Below are 21,767 nucleotides of genomic sequence, written 5' to 3' on the forward strand. Positions count from 1 at the left end.
TATTACACATAAAATACGATATTCGAATTTTTAACCCCTCCTCTCTTAAAAGATGAGTTAGCTAACACAACGAATTCGGTGAATAATTTTAGTATCTCATTGGTTTGTATCAATGTTTGTGCATAAACAAATTGATAATTGGGTGAAAGAAATATGGATCCAACAACTCTTGTTTATCTAATGTAGTTGGGTAATTCGTAAACATGGTTGATTATCCATTATATTTTAAAACTTTAATTTTAATATACTTGTAAAACGTTTTATACACTCGTGCAATTACATTTGTTTTTTTTGAATAACCATTCAGACGATTAATATAAAAGATAATTATTTTTATTAATTTAACATTACATAATTGAATAAACGTATGAAAAAGATCAAAATTAAATTCATATTTTAAACACAAGCAGTTTTTTAGATATGTATATAAATTTGATATTAGAAAAATATATAAACACCTCTCTGAATTACTATATATGAACAACCAAAATACAGACCTGATATTTTAACCTCTTTTAAATATCAGAGTATTGTAAAAAAATGTATAGAATAACAATAAATTACAACTGCCAAAATAAGAAAGGGTTAACGGTTTAGCTTATTTATGTTTTGACATGGAAAAAATTTAAACTAAAGTCTAAAGTTGATATTGCACAGGCATATATACAATGGAAACATCCTAGTTGGCGTAAAACAATAAGACACCAAAGAATCATTCACCAACAAATTTTTTTTATGCTTATTTTTTTTCCTGGGCTTGGTCCGGTACACAATCCTGAGCCCAACAACAATCGCGTCTCCTCCTTCTAGAAAGACTCAGAAGCATCGGGAAAGCTCCCTGAACTCCAAATGATATTGAAACTGGGCTTAAACTGGCAAAACCCTGAAATCAAAACCGCGGCCCAAGGCCCATTAAGGCCCAACAAAAACCATAAACCCTCACTTCTCTCGCTACCAGAACGACGATGGCCGCCAAGGAGATCCTAACCCGTCGCCCCGTGGCGGCGACCATCAAGCTCACCGTTCCAGCCGCCGCAGCACGCCCAGCCCCGCCGGTGGGTCCCGCATTAGGTCAGTACCGTCTGAATCTAATGGCGTTCTGCAAGGACTTCAACGCTCGCACACAGAAGTACAAGCCCGATACCCCAATGGCTGTTACGATAACGGCGTTCAAAGACAACACCTTCGAGTTCACCGTTAAGTCTCCGTCGATCACGTGGTACCTGAAGAAGGCTGCCGGCATAGAATCCGGAAGCGGGCGCCCCGGTCACGTGACGGCGTCGACGCTGTCGCTGAAGCACGTGTATGAGATCGCGAAGGTGAAGCAGAACGATCACTATCTCCAGAATATGTCGCTCGAGGCAATCACCAAGTCAATCATTGGAACCGCGAATAGCATGGGGATTCAGATTGTGAGGGACCTCGATTGATTCAAAGAAAATTCTAGGTTTTGCGAATTTTCCCCCTTTTTCTATATTTTGGAAAGTTTGGATTTTGTGCGTGTATTGGGTGAAATGGTTGAATGTAGGGTTTGTGTGAACGTGAATTTTTTGGACATGATGAATGAGCCTTAGTTTTTTGTTCTTCATTAGATCACTTATATAGTGCTTTATTGCAAATCTTTGCATAGAATGTTGTATTAGGCAGTTAACAACTGCAATAAAAATTTATTGAAATTTTAAGAAATATGAATTGATAATGTCAATCTGGTGTGTGTGTGATTCATGAATTGGTTATGTTTATAGGTTTTGGGTTGGATTATTAATTCCTTGTGTAGTCTCAACTCTCAGTGTGAGAATTTGTCAAATTCCTTGGATACTATCTATAATATGATTATCAGGTCTTGTTGATGGTGATGATTGTATAGTTCTCCATATTGGTCTAGGATTTGCAATCCATTGGTTCAAGTTTATATATCATGGATTTGAATTTGACAATTCATGATTATCCTTTGTACTATATGTTGATTATATGGAGTAATTTTTGTATGCAACAAAAAAAAATCAGAGCAGTAGTCTTATTTGGGAATGAGATGCCAAAACAAGAATTAGATGTGTACTACAGAAGCAAAACATATACATTTGTTTGTAACTTTTAATTTTTGGGAGAATTAGATTGAAGTTCAACTTATATATTCAATATCCAATGACCAAACAAGAATTTGGTAATCATATTATCATTCCAAAATTTGCTAGTGCTAATGTTAATTTCATTATAACTTGTATAAATTGCAGAGAGCACAAATCCCCCACTTCCCCCGTCACACTGATATAGATTTCTTACTTGACAATTTGATTTTGCGAGTAGTGATCCATGACTCATGACATAGCAAGGCATGCTTCATCCTTTGGGGGAGTTGGCTGTTAGTGACTCATTCAAATGCTGCATTAAAAAACAAGTAATTTGAATGAATGGTTAACTTCATAATACATTTATTTTTCGTTTTTGATTTCATTAGAAGTTAATTTTTTTTATGTACTAAAAGTTTATGTTAGTTTTTTTTTTGTCTTTGTAAATAATAAATTTGAAATGTAGTTGTTTTTATTGATGTGGTAACATAAAATTAAATGTTTGAGTAAATTATTTTTGTATTGATAGGAGATAATTAAATCTAAAAGCAAATACATAAAAATAAAAATAAAGGTATTTGTAGGATGTATATAACTATGGATTTAAATAGGAGAAACCGTCAAATTAGTGAGTGGCAGTGGAATAATTTTGTATGGGTACAAAATATGAGAGATTATTATTTAGGTGTACGCTCAAATAAAGAATTATAAAAATTCATAACTAAGTGAATATATGCTTAATAAATTTACGACACTTTTTTTTTTTTTTGTCAATGGTGATGAACCAAGTTTATGTTGCTATACAGTATACTGTATACACTTATATTTGAGGAGTTCTATTTTTTGGTCAACGGAAGGGGTATAGGTCCCATGAAAATTGGAAGAATAGTGTCCTTAATGGGCCATTAACCGACTTAGTGGGCCAAGCGATGTGACTTGTGGCCCATATTCTGAACAATTGGCAACTCCTATTCCACATATTAATGAAATATCTTCGTCCAAAAAGAAAAGAAATATTAATGCAACTCGAAGTGGGTATCATATCATCAAATGGTGACTCCATTTTAAATTTTAAAATATTTACAATTCTAGGGCACTCTCGAATAGTCGAATCTAGTATCTTTCTTTGGTATGCTTAAAATTTTTATAATTTTTTTAAGACCAAGAAAAATTTATGATAATTTGACCCAAAATAAAAATATGATAAGAACTAATATAATAAATCAGCATTTGACCAAATTGTTCAATACATTTAGCTTAGTTAATTACTTTTCATATATTTAATTAATGTATTTAAAGTACTACTAGTTAAATAAAAATTAAAAAGCTGTAAGCAGAGAACAAAAAATAGGACAAAGCAGGATCAAAGAATATTTGGAAAAAGGGTAGAAGCAATGCAAGTGAAATGATTGATGTGTGACATTGTAGCATTTTGTTTTGCAAATTAAAAATTGCAGTAATCTAACAACAAAGAAACAGTGAGAAAAAACGAACAAACGCACACCTTAAAATTGTAAACATCGACGAAGCAACACACAACAATACTAACGTGTGACGAAATAAAAAAAGAAAGTGACACATTCATCCTAATTTTTTTGTAGGTGGATATTAAAGTGTTTAAAAATTTAAAAATATATTTAAATTTTTTTTTAAATTTGGATACATCAATTCTTAAGTCTAATTTATCTTATTTTAAAAATTTTTAAAAATTTAAATATCTGTAAGCCAAAAGATCAAAAACTTATTTATTTATTTTTTTTAAATTTGTTATAATAATATATTCATAGCTGCCCCTTCTCCAAGGCAAATGCTCCCTTGGTTCTCAAGCCACCACAAGTCCACAATCCCAAAAGTGCAAAACATAATTTAAAATAATAAAAAAAATTACATTTTAATATTAAAATTATTTACTCTTGCATTCAACATCGAGTTAATCCACTTTTATTTATTATTGAATGATCTAAATTAAGTTATTAACTATCTTATATGTATATAAAAAATTATTAAATTAGTTATTTATATAAAATATATATTAAAGTATAAGTATATATTTCAAATATATAAAATCATATATATTTATATACAAATATATAATAACTGAATTGTTGATTAGTATTTTGTGTATATATAATATTTTTGTAATTTTTATAGATGTAATAGGAATTTTTTTTTTGGTGTTTAAATGAAATAGGATATGATATAGGTGTCAAATGATTTAAATTTAATAAAAATAAATAAATAAGTACCTAATTTTTTAATTTAAATACACATAAATTTTTTATTAATTAAAAATATAAAAATATACCTATTTTTTAAAATATGAGACACTTAAATCCTTCCGTTTAATATATATAAAGACAAATTGATCTTATGAAGAATTTATATGTATTGTGTTTTAGAAAATGAGGGACGTTTTTATATTTTTAATTAGTTGAGGACTTATTTATCTTTGAAATAAAAAAGTAGGGATCTATTTGTCATTTACTTTAATAAAAATAAGGTTTAATTATTCTATTGGTTCTTATAGTTTTGTAAAATTTTCAATTAGGTCTCTATACTTTTTTTTTTAATTGAGTTCTTGCACCAATTTTTTTTTAATTGAGTCCCTACACTTTTTTTTTCCTTTTATTTGAGTTCCTACACCAATTTTTTTTTAGTTTGATCCCTATAGAATTAAACCAATTATTACCAAGAAGGACCTAATTAAAAAAAATTTGGTGCAAAGATCTAATTAAAAAAAAATATAGGGACCTAATTAAAAATTTTACGAAACTATAGAGATCAATAGAGTAATTAAACCTAAAAATAACTAATTATTATTAAACTTGATTGGAGGATAATTAAATCTATTTTTTAAAATAATAATTTGACTAAAAATATTGCTATGAAAAAGTCAGGCTAAAGAGAATCAAAAGGCGTCTCTTGAAGTGTGGCTATAAATACAAGTGGCAACATAAGCACTTAGTTGTAAAGAAAGTTAGATATACTCTCAACAAACACTTTATTTTCTCTGTTTCTATGGCTGGCCTTCAACAATATAACTTCTTCCCAACCGATCTCTTCTACCCAAAGCCTTCATCTCCGGCCGCCGCCAAGCCCATCGTTCTTCCCCTCCAAACCCCGACCGGGGGCGACATCGCCGCCAACGCCGAGGATCACCACAACCAACAACAACAACCTAGGAGCTTGGTCAAGGCTACCCCTTCTACTACTACTCTCCTTCTTCATCATAACAACAACAACAAACAACAACAACAACAACAACCAATTCTTGTCGACAACAAATTCAAGAACACCCCACTTTCTTGGATGGATTGGATCGATCAAGAAGAGGGATCAGAAGGTTTTTGAATTTTTTTTTCTTCCTAAGGAATTATATATTATTGACCTTTTCATGTTAATTTCCATAATCTTGTAAACTTGTTAATTTAAGGGGCTTAGCTACGCTTGTCACCCCTTTTTTTTTCCATAGCTTTAGGTTGTTGTCTTCTTCCAAGTTCCAAACCAACCCTTTTTTGGTATTGGGTTTTAATCCATATTTGAGGAGCTTCTACCACGTGAAAGGTCATATAAGAATGAAAAACATCAATAAAATTGAAGCTTGTTATGTTATTCTTTCTTCTATATACAATTCCAGCATGCCAATCAAGAATTATGAAATTGTTGAGTTATATGGTTCATTCCTTCAAAACTTCAATGATTTTAATAACTACTTTATATCAAATTAAAGTAATAAGTAGTGAAGTCTAGGATCGGATACACATTATTTAGACTTAGTACAAGAGATATATGTTTGCGTTGAAATCAAATTGATATTTGAATATGTAACACTATTGATATTGAATAGTGTCTAAGCTATAAGGTCAACGATGTTGTATACAATAACTTATTATATATATAAGTCAAGATTGGCTTGCTACAGGGAATGTCCATTTTCTTAAATCAAAATCAAATTCAAAATAAATAAATTATTTTGATCAACTTGTGAATCAATTGAATTGAATAGTCATCACCTTATTATGACTTCAACACATGAACATGCCGAGTCTCATGGCGTGCATGTTACGCAGAAGCCACTTTTTTTTGGAGCCTAATGAGAATATGCCACGAATATTCTTTTATTTGTCTTCTTAGTTAATTTGATGATGTCATTAATTACATCAATATTACTGTACTTTGCAGCTCATGCTTCACGTGGTGATAATTTTCAACCATCAAATTAATTACCTTATTTTATTTTCCCGGTGTGAAAACTAATTTGTTAATTAGTGTCTTATATATAGAGTGAGATTCTTTTCTAGAAAAGACATTATTATTAGCATCTAAATATTGTAATGTAATATACCGCAACAATAATAATATAAAGATAGAATATGCTTTACCTAAAAGAAATCGATAATCTTATGCGCTTATCAAAACATTAATTACAGTATTTTGTTTATTATTGTTTATACAGATTGAAATGACATAAGAATTATAAAAATCAATATATTAATTAGTACATAAAGTTGAAAAGTAGTATTATTGCATAAATGTTCAATCTATTTGAATATATGGGCTACCAATTCCCTTACTAAATTCCTAATTCAAAGTTCAAACCAACCATAATTGATTATGGAACAGAAGAACTGTAAAAAAAAAAAAAAAAAATCTAGCACAGTTTATTTTATTTTAGTTTTGGGGGTTGGTGGTTAATGGTTATTAGCAACGGTCTATAGTGTGCCACCTAACAAAACATAACGTAACAATCTTATGGAAATTAAATAACGAGTGAAAGGAGAATCTAGCTACCCTTCCAATTATCACGGTATCTGTCTTTGCTTATCAATTATAATGCATAAAAATAATCGAATAATTTTGCTGGGACCTCACCTAACATGTATGTTGTCCTAGATTATTCAAATAAATAAACTATTTCTTTTATTTCCTTATAATTTTAATTTTTACTTCATAACTTCAACATCAAACTAATAATAATAGGTAAAAATTTACGTCAATTATCTTTATATAAAATTAATAATTATGGTTTATTAAATAATATTTCAATTAAATATATTAAATTATTTAATAATTTTTTATTATTAATTTTATGTGAATATAATTATATATGAATTTCTATATTATTATTATTATTTAGTTAGTAAATATTTCCATCTTATTTATTCTAATTATTGGCCTATATGGATCCATGTGGTGGGGATTGGAATCCTCAATGAGAAAGTTGAGGAATTGGTTGATTTATGTGTGACATATCACATTCCAAAAACAAAAGTCTTACTCTTAGCCAAGAAAAAGGAATAACTACTTTTGGTGGTTGTTTAGAAGTTTATTTTTCATTGGAAACTTGAAAGCATACTTTTCATGGAAAAACTGAAAACCTATCATGTGATCGCAAAATAACAGTTATTTTACACTCACTCATAAGCATTTCCAAGTTTCAATTTCTTAGGCTGTGTTTGAAAAAGACTGAGGGATTAAAACTTATGAGACTGAGACTAAATTAAAATTTTATATATATTATATTTAGTGTAAAGTATACGTAATTGAATTATATTTTAATAGTTTTTTGTTTTAAGATAAATATCAAGATAAACAAAATTATTTGTTTACTAAAATATTTTTAGTTATTGAAAAAATAGAAATATTTAATAATAAAAAGAAATTAGTCAAAAATAGATAAAATTTGTTTTATTCGGTATTTATTAATTGTTACAATAATTAATAAAAAAATATTATTAATGTTTTAGTCTCTATTTTTAAAAAATTTAGTCCTCAAGGTTCTCACTTTTTGAAGGTATTAAAAAGACTGAAATTTTGTATTCTAAAACTAAAACTTTAGTTCTAATCTCTAATCACCAAATACAATACTAAATCTTAATTTTTCAATCTCACTTTTAAAACACTACCTTAAATTATCAACCATGTTACTAAATTTTGATGGTGTCATAGACTTATGTATGCAGTAAAACAGACCAAATTAAATTAGGATTAAACAGACAAAATAAAATTATAGTTATTTTTTTTTTTTTTGTCACAGATTCTAAAAATTACGAATTTAGTGAAACTATGAACTAAAAAAGTTCACAAATCAATAGGAGATTAGGAGTAGTTATGACTCATTAAAATTTAAATCAACATACATTATTTTTATTTAACCTTATCATTTATTTATTCCTGGGAAGTGTTTTGACCTTTATAATTAATATCGCTCTTCATAGTTCATATTTTGTATTTCATTTTAATTAATACAAAGGATTGATTTCTTAGTTTATTGTCATTCTTCCCTATAAAGGTGAGAACCCAAATTAAAGAAAATTGTGATCACTCTTCATGAAGACTTCATCAAATATAACAAAGACAAAAACCAAATTTTAATTCAACTATAAAAGTAAAAAATAGATGAAAATTCGGGCTTTATAATTATTATTCTTATACCTTAAAAAGGTTGGGCATAGGTAAAATATTTCTAAGTGAGTCCAAAAAAAAAAAAAAGGAATATTGTTTTCTTCGTCGTGTGGAAGAGTTTATACTTTGTACTCAAGTGATTTACTTTGCTTCTATAACTTAATTTTTTATTGTTTTTTATTTAATTAATCACATTACAAAAAAAAATTCACTTATTTAACTTGATGTAGTCCCTTCCAAAGAAACAGAGGCCTCCTATTGAAGTTTCCCCTTTTTATTTTTAATATTCGAATCCAAGACTTTTGATTAATAAACTGAATTACTTAATAAACTGGTTTGAAAAAATACTGGTTTATTTTATACAATTAATTAAAAAATTAATCTAAATTGGACCAAACAGTTATTTTTATTCTCTTCTTTTTGGTTATACTCTTGAAATTCGTTTTCTTCCAATTTTTTAAAATTAATATCAAACTTTTAATTGAGTATGTTCGTCTTATTTGTATTTCTTAATCAAATTTATTATTTTTAATATATTTTTAAATTTATATTTTTATTCGCTTCTCTATGAATGATGAAAATCATTTAATAAATAAGTACCTGATCATGTCATCAAACCATTTGATATTTAAGATAAAATTAATTTGATGTTGGACAATAATTTTTAAAGTTTTATTATTCACATCTTTGTCTAAAGTTAACATAGAGATTGATTAAATTGTCATTATTTTTCATATTCAAGTTATTATAGGTAAAATTAGTAAGGATAAAGAAAAAAAAAAGTATCAAATTCATCATTTTGAAATTTAAAGATAACATGCAGAAAAAAACCGATTATTTAATCTATCTAAATCGATTTTTTTAATTAAACTATCTATATAAAATAAATCGGTGTTTTTCAAACCAAATGATGACACATATCAGCCATCCAGGTGAGTTTCCACCTAATATTGAATAGCTTCACAATAATAGCTATTGGTATTTTATCTCTTTCTTCCTATTGCATCAATTTGGTTTCTCACCAAATACACTACAAATTGATTACTATACAAAATTTCCAATGATTTAAATTCCTTTGTTACTATTGTTATTATGAATAGTCATGTTGATGTTAAATGCTATTTGTAACAAAATATTGGGAAAAAAAAAACCAATTATAAAACTCCCTTCCCATCTATTTCGAAAAAATATAATAAATGAAAAATATAATAAGCATAGTTCAGGGACTTATTTGTGAAGCAATGAAAAGATGGTTGAGATAGTATCCATGGCACCAACTCCAGCATCAGCAACAAAGGTCAAAGGCAGGGGCGGAGCTTAGTTGAGACAAGGGGGCCATACTCTCTCAAATTTTTGTTAAAAAAATTAGTAATATTTTTTTAAAAAATAAAAAATAATTCAGTTGGCTCAAATACTTTACTATGATTTAAAATATCAAAGTTTAATCTTTATCTCTTGCTTTTATTACATACTAGTTTTTATTTTTAAATATTCAAAACATGTTGGATTTGGACTGAACTGAGTGTTTCGCATTTCGCATTTCGCAGCTCTCTATTCAATAAGCAAAACTCCCTCTACCTTTGAGTTCAAATAGAAAAAATGAGGTATTTTTTATTTATGTAATTTAATATTATTTTATATTTTACTGTTTATTTAATTTAATTTTTTATATGATAAAAAATATTAGAATATTCAATAAGTATTGATATTATTATATTTGTATAAATTGATAAAAAAATTCAATAAATATTATAAATTTTAAAATTTGTCCTTCTAACTTCTTTTTTATATATTTTACAGGATATATATTCAAATTTTTATATAAAATAATCTTAAAAAATCAAAAAATTAATGCATTTTTTTAAGAGGAAGGCTAATATTCAAGAAAGAGAACATATAACTTTTATAATATCAACACCTGTAGATAATTCTTCGACTTTAATAAATCACGAAAAAAGTGAGATACAACCTTCAAAAGTTCAAAGAGTTGCATCTGATGAGTTTGACCTTAATTCTTTGGAATGAAACCATAGAAAACGACTTCAAATTCGGCAATATCACCCAAATCAGAGAGATGAGGTTAGACGAATTTATCTTAAATGGGATCTATATCAAAAATATCTTGACAATTATCTTCTATTTCTCCCTCTCCCAAAATTTTATTTCAAGCTCCGCCACTGGTCAAAGGACAACATGAATAACTATCAATCAAATTAAAACACACTATACCTATAAATTATCTATCTAAATCTTAATATTAGAATAATCATTCGCATACTTAGTAAAATAAACATCCGATATATTCATTATTCACATTGTTTAGTATTTTCATTATCTATCTATACTTTTTCATATGTAATATGTCACACGTCTCTGTTATCTTGTTTCACGGACATGGATAGACGGGAAATTTAATTGTCCAATTTTGAAACTGGTAAAAAATTTAAAAATATTTTTTCAATTCTCATGAATTTAGGTAAAAATCAATAATCTATTTGTTTTTTTTTTCTATGATTCATTATATTATTTAAATTTTGAAAAAAAAAAATCTAAAGTTAATAACATTTTAAAAGTATTAAAAGATTTTTAAGCCACTTTAAAATTTTAATTTTAACTAATTCATAATTCAACTTTAGTTATTTCATAGTCAATTTTTAATTTTAATGTTTGCTATGAATATTAGTCTATTATGATGCTGGTGGTATCCTAGTGCCTTGTACATTTATCTGTTTTCTACTAAGAAATTTGACTACAAGTTCAATGCTTATTACTTGAGGCATAATTTTAAGGCAGAAAAGGACAAACATAATGAAATTTAGGTAATTTCATTGTAGTAGTTACATTACAATTACATATGATGCTTAGCTTATACTGAATTATACATGGAACAATGATAGTAACAATAATATTAAGCAACTAATTAAATAAGTAAGACATGATTATGATGATGATAGGGAATTAGAGAAAGTAAATTGAAATATGAAGTTTGTAATTAAGGGCATTTTGGTCCACCCCTTTTGGTCTTCCAATTGTTGTAGCAAGGGCAAACTTGCTTGTTGCCATAAGTACCAGGAGGCACACATAAGCACTTTGCACAACACTTTTGGCAGAAGAACAAACATGGCTTCTTGTATTGTGTCTTTGAACACCTTGTTGTGCAACGTGGCCCACATTCTGCATCCACCAAAATCTTACTAAGTTTAATTATTCGATCATAGTCATCATCATCAAAATTTCGAGTAAACGACAAATAAGTCTTTGATTTTTTATCTCAAAAATAAATAAATTTTTGATTAATTATTAAAAATATAAAAATATTTTTCATTTTTTGTCTTTATATATTTTAGATGAAAAGACTTAAGTATCTCGTATTTTAAAAGATCAGAAATATTTTTAATTTAGTTAAAGATTTATATGTCTTAGAATTAAAAAGTTAGAAATTTATTTAGCTTTTTTTTAATTCTAATTTAAATAAAATAAACATTAATTATTGAAAATTTTTTAGGAAGTCAACCTTTAATTGGCAACTATACAACTTCGTACTACTCTGATTTATTACTTATCATTAATAAATTCTTAATTTGAAAAGATATTATTATGTCCTTAACTATTACCTGTTGGTTTAAGACTGCCTTCAGTTATGCCATGCTGAAACTCAAGAAAATAACACATCAAATTAACATATATAATGAAAGAAAGAATTGACATGCATGGTTAAAAATTTAAATAATGAAAAAAAAATATATATGCAGAATTTTTCCAAAACAAAAAGCAAAAATATTTGGAAACTCTCACATTAATGGGGAAGTGGTTAGAAGTGCTTATGTTAGTGTTAGGCTGCGGAGCTGGAGCCTCTGTGGTAGCAGCATCAATAATCTCAGCATGGTTTTTTAATGGAAGAAGCAGCATTGCAACTAGGAAGAGCATAACTATGGTTAGTGTTGTAGCCATTGCTAACACTGAGAGGAGAGTAGCACACAACAGAGAAACCAAGAGAGAGAAAAGAGTGATGAAAAGTTATCTCAAAGTGTATATGGTGTGGTCTTCAAGAGCTTGTGAGTATGTGTAATTATAGGCAGATGAGGTTTCTGTCGTCTTCTTTTTTTTCTTTTTTTCTTTTTTGTTTTTGTTATGCATGAAAGGTGGATCAATGTTAGTTACTGTTTAATAAATGATTGCTATATTCACGTAAAAATGATAGTTTAGTTTTTTACTAAAGATAGTATAGAGAGACTATGTCATTTAAACTATAGCTGATAGATTCTTAAATGTTTTGTTAGTTATAATAATATGGATTAGTAGTTCATGTGAGCGGTTAGGATGAAAAGGACAGGTGGCAGTATGACATGTGAAGTCACATGTGGGTTTTCCGAATGGCGCAATCAGAGTAACGAACTGAAAGAAGAAGTGGCAAAGCATTCACCATAGGCATATCTCGGATGGGTCTTTGTTTGAAGCTTTGTCCTTTTACACAAAACAAGGCGCCATGGGGAATCCTTCTCGATACTCAATAATGCTCAATAACGCACTCTACCATTCCCGTGAACTTGTTTCTTTCTTTCTTTATTTATATTTCTATTCTTCTCCACAGTGTGTGTGAAAAGTTACCAACAACCGTCACAACTCTCAAACTGAAATTAACCGCTCCTTACTCTTCCGTCCTTTGCTCTAGATTCTAGTACTTCACTCCTTCAATATTTTCCCATCCTATCATGCACAAAGCTTTATAGAATTCTTTTTCGGATGCTAGACTCTCAAAACTCATAATATAAAAGCGTTCACCAAAATTTACAATTTCCTTCTCTGTTAGGGTATTACAATAGTATAATTCCTTATTTAATATTATTCCTATCATCACTTATACTTACTAAGATTTAATAGTCAATTATTTTCTAAATTCCGTGTATCAAGGTGGGTAACAACTAACAAGAATTATTTCTCGATATTAACTTATTACTGCCTCCTAATTGTGTTCATACATTAAAATATAAACAGCCAATGAATCTTAAAAGCATAGGATAATAGCTCACTCGTCTCGCTTTGTGCTTGCAGCGATCCATTATCCAGCAATAAACCTTTAAATGAAGTTCAAATTTGCAGCCTGGCCTGTCGAACTAAGAGATACCGTGTGCAACAAAAAAATTATGTGTGTCTGCTTTTTTTTTTTCTGTCATTAATTAATTTGGAGGAGTTAGCCGTCCATGTCAACCAGTGATAAAGAATGTGCGTTAGGTATCAGTTTGTTGTGTTGGATTGCTCTCGTGAGTTTTGCATTTGTCTATATTTGGCAGAGTTTGTGCGGTTAACTCAAAAAGCCACAATGTCCCTGTGGTTACCATATAAGCAAATCAAAATGTGTCAGACTTCTCTACCCAAAGAGATGACATGCAAGTTAACAAATTCACTAATATACTATCGTTAATTGTTGATTACGAGATTAAAGTTACAAAAACTAATGCAGTGCCCATCCTCATGTGTTGATGCTGATTGCGTAAACCAACAATAGAGTAATACTCCATTCCTCTTCAAGTTACTTGCTAACATTTTCGTCCCACTAACTTTTTACTAAGAGTCCGAATTCTTCATATTTCTCACATGGTTAAGTAACTTGTTCATTCACGAATTTAAAGTGGTGTTTACGATGCCGAAAATTAATTGCCTAACATATACTAATGGACCTCACATTAACAATTTTTCCAAAAATCATATATCAAAACCAATTTCGACAAAATCGACATGATATTAAAAGACACCACCAGAGAATTACCTCGCAAAAAAATCCGTCGGAAGAAATTGTAAATACAGTACTCAAAACGGAGTTTATGAGCAACTTTTTACTGCTTCGCTCTGACATAAGTACACCAGGAACAGAAAACAGATCCCTTCACAAAATTTGTACCAATAATTGCTTCGGATATTTTCATTATCACATTATAGCATAGCCTTTAAACTAGGTACCTCGTCCCCAACTATAACAGGACCACTTAGAATGCAGAGGTTAGAGAGCAATGAATTTGGATCAATTCAAAAGGAGTAGCAGTGAGCGGTTCCGTTTCCGTTCCATGATACTAATAGTGAAACACACATGCTAAGGCATTAGAAATAAGCAAAAAACCATTGAAAATTTTCCAAATGCTATTTTCTAAATCACACACCAGCCTGTCAGTATCATGAAAGCAAAAGAAAATTGCGGAGCTTGCAAGAGTTGGGACACATGGAATGCTGAGTGAGAGTTAGGCTGAGGTATCATGGGAGAAAAGTTAGTTGAATTAAACCACTAAGCTAGTTGCACCCTAAAATTATATAACTCAATCAAAAGAATTTCCCCATCAAAGGACATCATCTGAAGCATGCGATAAGCGAGTCATGACAGAGGCACCAATACTCTTTGTAAGGCAGGGACATCCACGGCATTGGCGAAGGAAGAAGGGTTCCCCGTAAAGATTGCATTCTGGCAAATGAGAGTAAAAAGAGGAATAAACGGAGGAAATAGAAAAAAGGGTGTTGTTAAACAAAGAATTGGATAAAACAGGACAGAGCAACGAATCATGAAAATGGTAAAGCAAGTTAGCACCATTATCTCTCTCACCTTTTCCCAATGACGATTCCATATGCTACTTTGTAGATGGATGACCCAGAGACCCCTAACAAAACACTTCTGTAATGTGGCAAACTTACTTTTCCTGAAATACAATCAATTGAAGTCAGCAAATAATGTTTTATGGCATATAGGAAAAAAGTCCCATAATGGAAAGTGTTACTGCTCCTAGGTCACAGCTATCAGAGCCACTAAGAGATAAAAATCTGATACAATTGAAATTTCAATTGAAATTTCAATTGAGCCTTAAGATTTGGTTTTTTTTCAAGAGATAGTTGATGAAGTCTGTGTCCAACTTATATTGGGAAAGCTTTCACCAAGGTATGCAAGTATTGAAGAGAGGAACTTGCTTCAAAACTAAAGGAAGATGACAACTGCCTAACTACCCCAATACATATCATCATACGTAAATAAAGCAAGTCTTAACATTTTGATGCAACATTTTACACATTAACCATCTATTGCCACACATAAAATTTCACAAAAGAAGCATTGCTCAGATTCCGCAAGTGCAAGCTTCAGACCTCACCTATGCTCAAATAGTTGCTGTGAAGGAAAGAAACCAGGATACTTGATTTTTTTCTATTGAAATCCTTCAGATGCACTGATTCCTTGGAGGAGTTCATTTCATCAGTAACACCATCCTCTGGAGAAACATTACTTCGAGAACCACAAATTTCAAACCATATTCCAGAAGGGAATCTCTGTGGTCTCACCAACCAAAGAAGTATCTTGACATAAGGTGTAGCATGAATTACCGAAATAATGACTTCAATCAATACACAGATGAGGTTAATGGTTGTCTCTGTGATACTAAAGAATATATAGAAAACCGAAGTAGTTGGTAAAAGAAGTATAAGTGGTGTAAATAAAAGAGATCCAACAATATGTTGCTTCACAGTGTAGTCAAAGCTATCCAACCTCTGACGAAGAGGATTCCACTTTCGGCCACTGCAAAATAATCAGCAATGCTGTGAGAAAAGTTGAGCAAGTATGCTTGCAGCAAAACAACTATTCTTCCAAACAATGATGGACAGAAATAGAGATATACGGAAAATATGATGGCACTCGCACATAATACAAAGGGCTCTAGTGATATTCACTAGAATTTACAAAATGCATCAACTTCCTTACAGCTAGCAACAATTGATTCTCTCACTCACTCACCGGATAGCTATTATATATTAAGGATAATGTACGTATCAAAGTATGATGCTCCAGAGGAAAAAAATTAAAAATAAAGCTTGAGATAACCTCAATAACTTTTATTTGTTTAGTGTATGTATGTGCACCTTGCAATTGATTGAAAAGAGAACTACTACAAGACAGAATGATTTACCATAATACATAGAAGTGGTCGGATTAGACAGTGGTAGAACTCACTTCCTCATCTAAAGGTTTTTAATAATGCCAAATAAATGTAAAAGATAAATTCTGACAAAAACTCTGGCTGTCTAATTTTTTTCCTTTTCCCTCAAAAAAATGAACTTCCTCCTAAGTGAACAAATTATATTGTCAAATACAAATTTCAGAAAGTTCCATCCATAAATCATAGGCAATACAATGCTCAACAATTAAATTCAAATCACATCCGTACAGTTAGCTAATAATCTTAAAATGAACAACATTTGGTACCTGAAAAGCCGCCACAAGGCTGCTAGTGCCTGTATCTGTGATGAATACACAAGCGAAATCAACCGATGAAGAATTGAAACATGTAAAGTTGCCAACACAATCATGTCTATAATCATGGCAGCAAAAGCAGTGAAACCACATATAATTCCCAAAATTGCAAGCCCTTGAATGATATAATTAGTGATGAACCCCACAAATATCCAAAGTGTTGACCATATTTGGATGGCATTCAAAGAAAAAATTCCCAGCACATTAGCTAACTCAGCATTCAACTTGAAGCCTGCGGGGTCCCCCATTAACCAAACACACCCAGATCGCAAAAATGTAGAAAATCCATGGGTGAAGTTCACAATTGACAAACAAATGGATTCTGAATTATGTAACAGTGGCCATCCAACCAAGTTCCCCAGGAGTATATCCACAAATAAAGTTGACCACATAGAATGCCTATGCATTGCAGCTTTCTCTGCATATTCAACACATGATCGTGACCTTGCATGCAAAATAATGGTGTTAAACATGGAGAAAACAAAATTATTATTAAAAAGTAATAGCTGGTAAAGAACAAAAAAGTTTAATAGAAAAATAAATATATTTCAGATGGTACACTTTAAGTTACAATTGTCAAAAGAATGTGTTTAATGGGCAAAGTAAGCTCAAAGAACACAGAAACGAGGTAAATCAACATCCTAAAACGAACTAAAAAATATAGCATACTAAATACCAAAGTAATTCTTAGTCAAGTTCAGTTTGGGAATTTGGGATGAGGCTCAATTGCAAAATAACCATACTTCACAACTGACAAATATAATAACAACCAACTCATGAATTTTCAAACAGTGTTTTTAGGCTTGGTTCATTCTGAGAATGGAAACATGGTTGATTCGTGTTTCAAGCCCTAATAATACCTTATCAGATCTTAATAAACTTAAGAGCCACTGTCCAAGGACAAGAATAATTTATAACAACAGAAAACCAAAATGCAATAGTGCACTATAAATAAACAATATAAGATAATAATGGCAGTTTTATATGTCACGTACAAAAAAAATATTTTTGTAGTATATTGATGTGGAACATAATACGGAAGAACAAAGTCAGGAACAGCCTGAGACGCAATAGAATAGTGTTGCTCAATTCGATCTCAACTTCAATTCAATAAATCTACGGGAAAACTCAACTTGGTAAAGAACTAACCAAGTAACCCTAAATTGCTAGAAGCTCAAAAATTATAAAATAAAAATTGAAAAATTCTAAGTATAGGATCCCATACACCTACTATCAATATTCTATATCCTATTATTCCAATTGCACATCAGATCAGGGTTATATACAATATAACTGAGTTAATATGGTTAGACCAAATCTCCCATATTCATGCAAAATGCACAGAAAAGAAACTCAATGTCTGAAACAAATCATAGTTTAATTCACTTCAACCAGTTTAATCTATTTTGATTTCTTGAATGCCCCTAGCAAAGTTTTCCTGAACAAGTAACTAAGTTACATGGACTTCATCAAAAGACTAAAACCTGATATTTCAAAAATGGAAACCTGCCACAAATTATACAAGCCACAAAAAAGTGCCTAAAACTTCACACTACCTGAGATCTTTGTCCTGAAGAAAGATTGGCCAATATAATATCTGACAACATTTTATTTGGATATTTATCCATGCAGTCCTGAATATGTTTGCTAGAGTCATATGCATCCATGATTCTGATTTGTACTTTACATGTGCTTGGCAAAACTGAAGAGCAATATAGACCACAGTGGAAAATGAAGCAATAAACTTGGAAAACAGATGCCCTATGATAATTAAAAACCTGAAAAATCAGAAGATAGGTCATCAGAGTTTGAGTCAAGATCAGAAGATAGCACATAAATAGTGCAGTATGTACATGGAAAATATGGAGAGCTGCCTCAAGGATCTCCTTGGAACTGCAAGAGTTTCAAAAATTCTTTTGGCAGAGGTGGCACAATTAATTGCCATAATAACTGTATCCTGTGGAGAAATTTTGGAAGGCACATTAGCAAGTAGCAACTAGAGCATAAAATCGTCATAATAAAAAATGAAACAGCTAAATTTCATTACCAATTCAACGAATTGTTTCTTTTTATGAAGCTCATCCACCCACTTGGGATTCTTAATGGAAGGTTTTGCCTCCTCATTTGAACCTAAATTGCTCAATGAGAAATGATGATCACCATAAGAGGGTGTTTCATAAACGATGACCTACAAATTGTCAAAATACCATATATAATTGTTTGTCATAGGAGAAAAAGGTCTTCGTAAATGACAACTACTTGCAGAAAGGCAACAAGTAGAAGGGAATAATGACTTACATACGTGAACATCATAGTCCGACATAGTTACTCCATTCCAATGAATGTGGTGCAATCTTGGAACCCCACGACTTCTTGCATCATTTTGTTCAGTAGAGTCAAACATTAGCAGGACCCAATTACTTTTTCCAAAAAAAGATTGGCTACTTTTCCTCAATGATTCATGTTGGAGGGAACTGCAGCTCCTACACTCATTCTTTTTTTTATATAAACTTGTACATCCCTCTGCCAAATTGTTGCCAGAATCAGAGAATTTTCTTTTATCATATTCTACTTCAGCAATCAAGCCATTACTAGTAGGGTCCACAATGCAGAGACCAAGTACAGAGAAGACAGATTTATCCTCCAGCATTGTAGGCATGCTCCCATGTGTATCGTGAATGATATCCTGATAGAGAGTAGCAGTTCATGCTGTTAATTATTTTCATTACCTGAGACATTTTCCATAAACAACAAAAAGACAACTAGTATGAATTATGAAACAATTGTGGATATACCAATTGGACTTCACCATCACAGTCTACTGTAATGGATGATGGAACAATACTTTCATGATAAACACAAACTAAAATGCTATATATTATTCCACAAACAAATTGGTGTCCATCTACATAGTTTTATTTTCCCATTTGACTATATATACATCTTTCCAATGATTTAACAAATATGTTGGCATAAAATTTACTATAATTCCAAAAGGGAAATTTCATTTCTATTTAAGCGCTATACTTAATGTATGATCATGACTATAGCTTAATATTTAATAATATCACAAAAAAGGAAACTTTCAGTTTCCTCCACAGTTAATAATTGTAACACAAAAAGCATCAATCATGTCATAGCTGCAACAATTGAATTCACTTTCTTCATTCTAAACTGCATAAAAGAGGATTCTGAACCCAACCCTCCAATTATCAATTACCATACCTCAAGACTAGGGTTAGAACTTGAAAGCAAGACTTCACTGCAAGTAAAGGCCACAACAATGTCAAAAGTCAAAGGAGAACAGGTGACAAACCAACCCAACAAAACTCTGCAGGGTGAAGGCAACTCTTGATCTGTTAAGAGCTGCTTCGGCCACCAAAGCCTACAATGTCTTCTCATTTTCTGTCCAATTGGATATTCATGCACACAGTTTCAGCGCTCATGAATTCCCTGCAATGTAATGTAAAATAAGCAACCCTGACATCTTTACTCTCTCAAACAAATTAAACTTCTCAAAACCTTCGTGGACGAGAGGTATACTTTAACCATTCATAAAATAAATCCGAAAACAAATCTCAAGTACTAAATTCAAAAACAAATAGAAACCTAATATTAAGTTTTATTATGAATGACCATCAATAAGATTGAACATAACAGCCTTGCATAAAAATTAATAAGCTAACCTAATTTGATCAACAATGAGGTCATCAATTTTATCTAGCTATTTAATCAAATTGATCAACAATAAGTAATAACAACAGCATCAACAACACCGCATTGATAGCAGAATTTCACTTAACAGCAGCCATTAGCTCTTAATCAATAATAACAAACTGTTCAACAAAAAGAGTAAAGTAACAAAAAAAAAGGGAAGGAGGCGCACCAGAAGCAGAAGCAAAAGAGAGAAGAAGCGAATGCAAAAAGTGGGAGAGGCACTAGCACTCAAGCAGAGAGAGTAGGAGGCGAAGGCGGCGGAGCAGCAGCACAAGCTCACAGCCGACAGAGCAGAGTTGGGGAGATGCGACGGCGACCGACGGAGATGGCCCCGCCGCAGAGAAGAGAAGCACGCGAAAATTGAAAGAGAGGAGAAATGATTTAAAGTAGCAGGTGAAAATTTAATTGCATACTTTCATTGAATGATGATGTTGTGGTAGAAATAATTGACACCCTCGATATGATTGTTTTTCTAATAGGAAATTATTTTGTCTCTCAACTAATTTTTAAAAAAGGAATGATATTTTCAAAATGATTTTAGTTTCACAAAATATATTAAATATTTGGAGATGTATTAAAAAAAATGATAAATAAATACATTTTTTTTGGTAAGTCTGCTTAAGAAATTAAGAGAAAAATTAATTTGGTCATTTTATTTTAATTGATTTTTTTGGATATCTTTTATATGATTGACAAAATATTAAAAATACATTAGAAAATAGTATAAAAATAAATTTTTATCTGTACTTTCTAAATTACCAAACATAAGGTTGGATTAAATGCATATGTTATTTGTCATTTATAAAAAAAATATGTATTTTGTCAAACTAAAATTACTTTTGAAAAATTAAAACATTATTTCTTTTTCTAATGTTAAAATAGTGATTTTATTTTAACATTTTAAATTATATTATTGTTCATATCCTAACCCAACATATAAGACAGACTCAATAAAGTTAAGAGGCCCAATCAAAAAAGAATGGCCTCATCCATGTATCCGACTTATCTAAGAGGTCAGAACAGCTCGATACCCACTTCTAGAAGGGAGATTTCAACAACCCTAAGATAAAGGGATAATTATCTACCATCAAAAGTGGAACTACTTCAATGGTGGTTATTGGTTCATCTCCTATAAATATACTGACACACTCAGGTAAATCTAAATTCCAATACACTAAATCTGCTTAACCCCTTGCTAACTTAGGCATCAGAATGTCTTGCAGGTACCACTCCTACCTATTCAAATGCATATACACAAATCGGACAGCGGCTCCCGGACGTGAACAAGTCGGAAA

The 21,767-nt window shown here is 30.7% G+C and overlaps 3 protein-coding genes across 5 annotated transcripts; 1 reads left to right on the plus strand and 2 right to left on the minus strand.

The window, feature by feature from the left end:
- Nucleotides 1-942: 942 nt before the first annotated feature.
- Nucleotides 943-1,765, plus strand: LOC130933286 (uncharacterized). The gene has a single exon (XM_057862862.1). It carries the CDS (start codon nucleotides 966-968, stop codon nucleotides 1,428-1,430), a length of 465 nt encoding a protein of 154 aa, XP_057718845.1. The 5' UTR covers nucleotides 943-965; the 3' UTR covers nucleotides 1,431-1,765.
- A 9,545-nt stretch (nucleotides 1,766-11,310) lies between these two features.
- LOC130936348 (protein GAST1) lies at nucleotides 11,311-12,498 on the minus strand. Its single transcript, XM_057866409.1, has 3 exons — nucleotides 12,270-12,498; nucleotides 12,089-12,122; nucleotides 11,311-11,648 (listed from the first exon to the last, which is right to left on the minus strand). The coding sequence occupies exons 1-3, from the start codon at nucleotides 12,423-12,425 to the stop codon at nucleotides 11,467-11,469; spliced, it is 372 nt and encodes a 123-aa protein (XP_057722392.1). The 5' UTR covers nucleotides 12,426-12,498; the 3' UTR covers nucleotides 11,311-11,466.
- Nucleotides 12,499-14,230: 1,732 nt separating this feature from the next.
- Nucleotides 14,231-20,881, minus strand: LOC130932506 (N-acetylglucosaminyl-phosphatidylinositol biosynthetic protein gpi1). 3 transcript variants are annotated; one of them, XM_057861833.1, is made up of 10 exons: nucleotides 20,642-20,881; nucleotides 19,981-20,208; nucleotides 19,058-19,441; nucleotides 18,803-18,943; nucleotides 18,609-18,712; nucleotides 18,312-18,533; nucleotides 16,708-17,199; nucleotides 15,602-16,023; nucleotides 15,064-15,157; nucleotides 14,231-14,925 (listed from the first exon to the last, which is right to left on the minus strand). In XM_057861833.1, exons 2-10 carry the CDS (start codon nucleotides 20,155-20,157, stop codon nucleotides 14,814-14,816), a joined length of 2,148 nt encoding a protein of 715 aa, XP_057717816.1. In that variant the 5' UTR covers nucleotides 20,158-20,208; nucleotides 20,642-20,881; the 3' UTR covers nucleotides 14,231-14,813. The 3 variants fall into 3 exon arrangements, with proteins under 3 accessions (XP_057717816.1, XP_057717818.1, XP_057717817.1); XM_057861835.1 differs by having other exon boundaries at nucleotides 14,242-14,925; nucleotides 18,803-18,885; nucleotides 19,054-19,441; XM_057861834.1 differs by lacking the exon at nucleotides 20,642-20,881 and having other exon boundaries at nucleotides 14,243-14,925; nucleotides 19,981-20,279.
- Between the last annotated feature and the right edge of the window lie 886 nt (nucleotides 20,882-21,767).

This window comes from Arachis stenosperma, chromosome 6 (assembly GCF_014773155.1).
Source record: "Arachis stenosperma cultivar V10309 chromosome 6, arast.V10309.gnm1.PFL2, whole genome shotgun sequence".
NCBI lineage: Eukaryota > Viridiplantae > Streptophyta > Magnoliopsida > Fabales > Fabaceae > Arachis > Arachis stenosperma.

Excerpts from the sequence above, each read along its gene's own strand:
- LOC130933286 (XM_057862862.1), top strand. The coding sequence starts at position 966 with ATGGCCGCCAAGGAGATCCTAACCCGTCGCCCCGTGGCGGCGACCATC.
- LOC130936348 (XM_057866409.1), bottom strand. The coding sequence starts at position 12,425 with ATGGCTACAACACTAACCATAGTTATGCTCTTCCTAGTTGCAATGCTG. Across the intron at positions 12,123-12,269 it reads CTAACCACTTCCCCATTAAT|CATGGCATAACTGAAGGCAG; the intron begins GTGAGAGTTTCC and ends CTTGAGTTTCAG. Across the intron at positions 11,649-12,088 it reads AGGCAGTCTTAAACCAACAG|AATGTGGGCCACGTTGCACA; the intron begins GTAATAGTTAAG and ends TGGTGGATGCAG.
- LOC130932506 (XM_057861833.1), bottom strand. The coding sequence starts at position 20,157 with ATGAGAAGACATTGTAGGCTTTGGTGGCCGAAGCAGCTCTTAACAGAT. Across the intron at positions 17,200-18,311 it reads CTTCAGGACAAAGATCTCAG|GTCACGATCATGTGTTGAAT; the intron begins GTAGTGTGAAGT and ends TTTGCATGCAAG. Across the intron at positions 16,024-16,707 it reads GCCTTGTGGCGGCTTTTCAG|TGGCCGAAAGTGGAATCCTC; the intron begins GTACCAAATGTT and ends ATTATTTTGCAG.